The 7,379-nt window shown below is 25.8% G+C and overlaps 1 protein-coding gene across 1 annotated transcript; it reads left to right on the top strand.

The window, feature by feature from the left end:
- Positions 1 to 677: 677 nt before the first annotated feature.
- On the top strand, positions 678 to 7,047 carry LOC137816317 (GDSL esterase/lipase EXL3). Its single transcript, XM_068619412.2, has 5 exons — positions 678 to 1,026; positions 4,595 to 4,725; positions 5,478 to 5,702; positions 5,886 to 6,141; positions 6,701 to 7,047. The coding sequence occupies exons 1-5, from the start codon at positions 717 to 719 to the stop codon at positions 6,889 to 6,891; spliced, it is 1,113 nt and encodes a 370-aa protein (XP_068475513.1). The 5' UTR covers positions 678 to 716; the 3' UTR covers positions 6,892 to 7,047.
- Positions 7,048 to 7,379: the final 332 nt, after the last annotated feature.

Genomic DNA, 7,379 nt, shown 5'->3' with positions numbered 1-7,379 from the left:
CATAGAAAGGGTTAAATATGATTTAGTTTCCTTATAAAATGTCGTCTAAACATTTTTATTTGACAAACAATATGGCTATAATTAGTAAATTTTATCTCAATCAATGTCAGAAACACACATGTCATTTCACACTAAAATATATCACTATTATTTCTCATAATAACAAAAAATTACTATGTTTTTTTTTTCCTTAGACAAACCCACCAGAAAGAACAATTGCAAGTCCTTCTAGCAATAAATGACCTGAAAGGTAAAGGACACGAGTTGTACCAATTAATTTATTTTAAAATAAGAGAGCACCAATAAGTGTTTTTGAGACATTAATGAAAATATTAATTAAAAGTGTGACATTTTCATGAAAAATATATCATTACCCTCCCTTTAAAAAAAAAAATCTAAATAATAACTTCATGACCAATAACATAAGAATTAAAAAACTTATTTGTATTACTCTTAATTTTATAAAAATTACTCCTACACTATGTTTTATTCATTATTTATTGCTTATATATATTAAAAAATGAAGTAAAACTTGTTTATACATATATGGAAAAATAGAATAATTATATATCTTGTACTAATGGTCCATCCTATTTTAATAAAATTCTTTTTGTATTATTTCCATGAGAAGAGTACGTAGGTCACTAAATCTTCTCTATAAAAAAGAGCATTGTTATTTGTTCTCCAATGCATAGACAAAACTGAAGTGAGTAGCCATGGTTCATCTTACTAAGCTCTTTTCTTCTTCTTCTTCTTCTTCCTTTCAGTTTCTTTCTTCCTACATGCTTCGTTTTATACTGTTGCTGCTATTTGTTTGCTGCAAAACAGAGGGTTTGTTGAAACTGCCACCAAATGTGTCGGTTCCAGCAGTGTTTGTGTTTGGAGATTCAGTGGTGGACACAGGCAACAACAACAACAGAACAACATCATTTGCTAGGTCTAACTTCCCTCCATATGGGAGAGACTTTCAAGGTGGCATTCCAACTGGTAGATTTAGCAATGGAAAGGTTCCATCAGACCTTATAGGTACCTATATATACACTCTCTTATCTCACTCCTATGTTTTATTTTAACACTCTTATCTTAACAAATAAAATTTAAGTTTAATTCAATAAAAATAATTTGTAAATAAGATGAGTATAAAAATATGTAGAATGAGATTTGAATCCATTTTTATATTATAAATCGTCTTATTTATAATTCATGTGAGATCTTTAATACTCTTTGTGTTCAGATTGTGAATAAGTGTGTGAGATTAGATATTTATGAGTAGTGTGATAACTTATGTATGAAATTAGATATTAATGAGTGGTTCGTTAACGAGTAATACGATAAGTTTAACACAAACTCTTATTATACTACAAGAAAATCATGAAATAGAAACCAATTTGTAGAAACCAAAATAATTAGTTGCAATAGTAACTAAATTAGAGATCATTTTAGAAACTAAAAAGAAATTTGATTTCTAAATTAGTTTCTATTATTTTCTATTATTGTTAAATAGTTTCTAAATTGGTATCTAATTAGCACCAATGTTTTTGCTACCACATTTAAAAACTAAATAATTGGTAGTTAAAATGCTAATTAGATACCAATTTAGGAACTATTTAACAATAATAGAAAATAATATAAACTAATTTAGAAACCAATATTTTTTTAGTTTCTAAAATGGTCTCTATTTTAGTTCTTATTGTAACTAATTATTTTGATCTCTAAAAATTGGTTTCTATTTCATGATTTTTTTATAGTGTTAAAATAAACTATATTAATTAAAAATAAAATTAGTTCATAATATATAAGTGAAAACTTTTTTTATTGAGTTAGAGTTGACTTGTTAAAATAATCCAATTTTTCTTCTAATTTGTTGGATAAATGACAAATTTTAGCAACTTAATTAACCAGAAAAATGATAAATCCATTTTCCCTCGCGTGGGTATTCACATGCAACCTTTGTATGATAATACTTAAAGAGGTATATATGTATCTTTATGGTGAAAAAAGTAAACCCTGTAAAAGCTTTAAAATGGCAAACGATATATATTCTTGTTTTTCTAAGTAATAATGTGCAATGATGAAAGAGATGATGTAGAAGAACATAATAAAAGAGAGGCAAAGTGACAAGTTCACAAACCTAATAATTGAAGCTTTGGAATTGAATATAATGCTATTTTTTTATCAACAAAAAATAAAATTAATTAAAAATATAATATAAAAATAATTAAAAATATAATATGGTGCTAAAATTAAAAATCAATTTAAATGTCTCAACTAAAATCTAAATACACCTTTAATTGCTAAAACAACATATAATGTATAGTTAGTTAAATATGATGAAAAAAATCGAAAGAGTATACTAAATATTTCATTAGTCATATTATTAACGAGTAGTTTTTGTGATCTAATTTTATTGATAGACTTTTATTATAAAATATTATTTTAAGTTTCTATATTATACACACTAAATATAAGTAATAGACAGGAAAAACAATATTTATTTGGATTTCATTGTAAATTTCTTGTTCATACCTTATTTAAAAACATGTACGTGAAATTTCACCCAATTTCATTTATTTAATATATTGCTAGTTCACTTAACCCAAATCCCCCATACGTAAAAATTTTCTTAAACTTTTTTTTTTGGATGCAGTGAAATGTATTTTATTTGCTCAAAACTAATTTAAAATATGATAAATATCGGTTAAAAATGATTTTTAATAATATATACATGGCTGGTTTTATGTTTATGATCTACATTTGTGAAAATGCTCACTACAAAATTGTAAAATGACATAGAAAAATTGTATTTTATTGTGGAGAATCAATTTGCCCCCTATATATGATGAACAGAAGCAAAGCCTTGTTATTTTTATCATAAAAAAAATTAATTATATGAAGAGATATAACAATATTTTTTGTGATATTTTCTCTATCTCATATCAATAATTTCATCACACACTTTTTTCTATCTCTCTTTATTATAAAAAATTGTATAAATATAATTATAATAAGGTTAAATTGACAAAAAATATTTTTAAATGATATATAAATCATTTCAAAACATTTACGTTGACTATAATTTTTCTACTGAGAACATATTAAAAAACATTTATTTGAAATATTTGAAGAATGCTATTTATGAAGTTGTTTTATTTTATTTATGTTATTTAGAAGTAAACTTATGAATATTATTTCTGCATGTGTGACAGCATAAAGTATCATCACCCCACTGTCATGACAGTCACTGACATAAATAAAAGATAACATTTAAACCATTGAGAAGGACTTTTGGTAGCTTATATTTTAGTCAGAGATGCTACAATATGAACAAATTATTCTATTTTAATTAATAATGCCTTCATAATATAGAGAAAGAAATGTAAGAATTTATTTTTTGGTTTAATTAATATGTTATAGAATTTTTTTTATGTAAACAATAATTATCAAAACCTAGCTACTTTTTTCAGAGGACATAAAAGAGAAGAGAAAGAAGACGATACTACACTAATGGGAAATCAAATATTTGATATATATTTTTTAGTTTTAATAAAAAACTATTTTTCTCAGAAAAGCATGTGTTAATTTTTAAAATTTTATTTTCCTTTGTTTGATATTTCTAGTTTTATTTTCTCTCCCTAAGGAATAAGTTACACGGAGACGTGAAAGCGGAATTAGATTTAAGATGTCGATAACATATAAAAAAGTTAATTCTATTTTTCGACTTTAATTTTTTGTTTGAATTGTGTATAGTTATAGTGTCTCAATTTTAAAATTTTATTAATTTTTTATATTTGGAATCGAGAAAAATTAATTAGTTTTTGGTTGTTTTTTCTATTTAAAGTCCAAAATTATAATTTTCTTGGAAGTTTTATGAGACATTGTGATATGAATTTTTTTCCGTTATAAAATAATTTAGATAAAAATGAATTAAATTAGAAGAAATCTACAAGAAACAATATTAATATTTGAACGGGAGAATTTGGATTTTAATTTTAAATAAAATTTGATATCTCAACATATAATCAAATATCGTATATATTTTCACTAAATCCCTCACTATATTTCATACTAACTCGTTTCACAACATTAAATATATTTTTTAATTATTAAAAAAGTAAATTTTAAATCTAATTAAAGTGAAATTTATAGTCACTTAATTAATAATATTTTTAATAAATTACGATAGATATTAAAAATATAATTATTTTTTCTAAAGTTTTATATCTATGTTTTCATTTTCACTTGTGAACTTTGGGGTATTTATTGACCTAGGTTGAGTTTTTAATTCACTGCCTCAGATGTGCACATGCAGGATCCCTATATCTGACCAATTAAGCCACGTTATTCAATATGGGATCCTTTCTTATAATATAGTAATAATAATAATAATAATAATTAATAGATATAGTGCAATTAGAAATTAAATAACTGAAATGATTATTATTATTTTTTGGTTATTATGCATGTGGGTGGGACAGGTTGGTAACAGACATAATAAAGGCACTGGTTGAAGATGTGACTTTTTTTATGCATGTGGGTGTGTGTTCTTACTTGTTACTGTTTTTTTGTGTTGTGATATAACATAAATGATGGACAGTTGAAGAGTTGGGAATTAAGGAGTTTCTGCCACCATATTTAAAGCCCAATCTTCAGCCTAGTGATTTGGTCACAGGGGTCTGTTTTGCTTCAGGTGGCTCAGGATACGACCCTTTGACATCCGTAATAGAGGTATCTACTCTATCTATACGTAGGTTAACTTATCTTTATACCACAAATTATACATTCTTAACTTATAAGAAAATTTCATTTTATAATAAATGAAATGAGTTAACTTTTTTGAATCAATTCTTATTGTTATGGTTAGTCTAATTCGTTAATTCGATACACTAGTCTTTCCGTTTGTCTTTTTTATTTTTACATCTTTAAAGGAAGAATTTCATGATTTTGAAATTAAAATTGATAATAATTAATATTTTATATAAAACTTTATTTATATTAATTATTTTATAAATTATTTAATTCATTAAAATATTATTGATATTCATTTTATTTTGTTAGATATTAAATATTTTTTATTAAAATGTTAAAGTTTGATTCAATTTTATTGATCTTCCTTACATCTTTATTGTCTAAAAAGTGATATTAGTAACTACAATAAAGTAAATATAGATTCAAAACAAAAATTTACAATTTTTTTTAAAAAAAATGACAAGTTGTAAATTCACCATCAAAACATGTTACTAATTTCATCTTGTATTATCTTAACGAATCAGTTTGCTATTAACGAATCGAGTCAAAATAGGTCGAACTAACCTGATTTCTTTCTTACTCTTATTTACAAATAAAAGTTATATGATTTACACAAAATCTCACATAATCTTAGGGCTATGATATTTGAATAGTTTAAACTAATTGAATTTTGATGATATGATAAAACATTACATAAATTAGAAAAAGATGTATTAACAAGAAATAAGCAGGGATCAATCCCAGTGAGTGGGCAACTGGATTTGTTCAAAGAATACATAGGAAAGCTGAAAGGTGTGGTTGGAGAAGAAAGAGCAAAGTTTATCTTAGCCAACAGTCTTTTCATTGTGGTAGCAGGAAGCAGTGACATTTCCAACACCTATCGCACTCGTTCTCTGCTCTATGATCTTCCTTCTTACTCTGATCTTCTCCTCAACTCAGCTTCTAAGTTTTTAACGGTAAGAAAATATCTACATATGCCAAGTTGTATAGTGATGTCAAACATGAAAGTTTAAAAAAATAAATTATTTTGCTTATAACACCAGAAAAGATTCATTCATTGATATTTAATGCTATGTGTAGTGTTGAGTCATTGAATTCATTGTTCAACTGAGGAAAAGTGCATTTTTTTTGTTTGAAAGGAATTGAATGAGTTAGGTGCAAGGAGGATCGCAGTATTCAGTGCACCTCCAATTGGGTGTTTGCCATTTCAGAGAACAGTGGGGGGTGGAATAGAGAAAAAGTGTGCACAAAGGCCCAACAACTTGGCCCAATTATTCAACACCAAATTGTCCAACCTCTTGCATTCTCTCAATCGCAACTTTCCCAATAGCAGAAATGTTTTCATCAATATTTATGATCCTCTGCTTGACATTATCCTCAATTACCAAAAATATGGTAACTAATTCCCAAACTACAACTTTATCCTCGATGATTTTTCAATAAAAATACTTATATTCCAAAAGAAAATTTCAAATAAAAACTAATTTTAAAAACTAAAATAAATTAAATTAGAGACTATTTTATGAACTAAAAATTATTAGTAAAAATTTATAAAATAGTTTTAAAATTGATATTTAACTATTAGCTACACAGGTTTTAGCTACTAACTACTTATATTTTAAATTAGTCTCTATTAGTCTTTTTAGATATCAATTTAGAATCTTAAATATTAGTAGTTAAAATTTTACTAACCGATACCAACTTAAAAACTATTCTATGATTTTTTATTAATAATAAAAATCACTTATTTTTTAGTTTTTAAATTAGTATCTAATTAGTCAGTATAGTTTTTTTTTTATCAGCAATGTAATTAGTTAATGTAGTGACTAATTATTTTTTGTCTTTACATACGATTATTATTTAATAATTTTTTTTTAGTTTTAAGCAATTTTTTTGTGAAAGTTTAGAAAACACATAGTATGAAAATGAAATGTGATAATATTTTTTTGAGCAGGGTATAAAGTTGGAGACACTGGATGCTGTGGCACAGGGAGAATAGAGGTTGCAATATTATGCAACAGTTTGGATTCCACTTGTTCAAATGTTCATGATTATGTGTTTTGGGACAGTTTTCATCCCACAGAAAGCGTTTACAAAAGGCTCATAGCTCCTATTCTTCAAAAATATTTGTACCAATTCAAGTGATCTTTTAGGATTCCTTCTGCTTAATTTCCCACTTCCTTCTTTTCGTTAGCTCAGAATATCTCTGTGTTCCTGTTCCTATTTCTCAATTTCAATTTGTTGAAAGATTATGTGGATTCATTATTAGTACTCACCAACAAATAGAACCCTTGTTTGCTTGATTTTCAATCTTACTAGTATTATATAATGATTGTATATTTCGATTTACATAACTTAAAAATTGAAGTTAAAGAACAATTTAAATATATATATATATATATATATATATTTTAATTCACTGAAACTATTACGAAGTGGATTTAAGTCTAACTTAATCCCATAAAAACCTGCTCATGAGGTTGAATCTCCAACACACCCCTCACGCCAAGAGTGACAGCTCGTGCGTGAGATAATATATGATGGATGGTCCAATAACGACCCGATAACGGGTGACCTGATAAGTCCAACAAATACTCGCTATGATAAACTTGAAATGACTCTGATATCATATT

Source organism: Phaseolus vulgaris, chromosome 1, assembly GCF_051622355.1.
Source record: "Phaseolus vulgaris cultivar YP4 chromosome 1, ASM5162235v1, whole genome shotgun sequence".
NCBI classification, from domain to species: Eukaryota; Viridiplantae; Streptophyta; class Magnoliopsida; order Fabales; family Fabaceae; genus Phaseolus; species Phaseolus vulgaris.
This window is presented reverse-complemented; position numbering and strand designations above follow the sequence as displayed.

Bases quoted from the DNA above. Each gene is read 5' to 3' on its own strand.
- LOC137816317 (XM_068619412.2), top strand. From the start codon at position 717: ATGGTTCATCTTACTAAGCTCTTTTCTTCTTCTTCTTCTTCTTCCTTT. The intron at 1,027-4,594 runs GTACCTATATAT...AATGATGGACAG, and splicing joins GGTTCCATCAGACCTTATAG to TTGAAGAGTTGGGAATTAAG. The intron at 6,142-6,700 runs GTAACTAATTCC...TTTTTTGAGCAG, and splicing joins CCTCAATTACCAAAAATATG to GGTATAAAGTTGGAGACACT.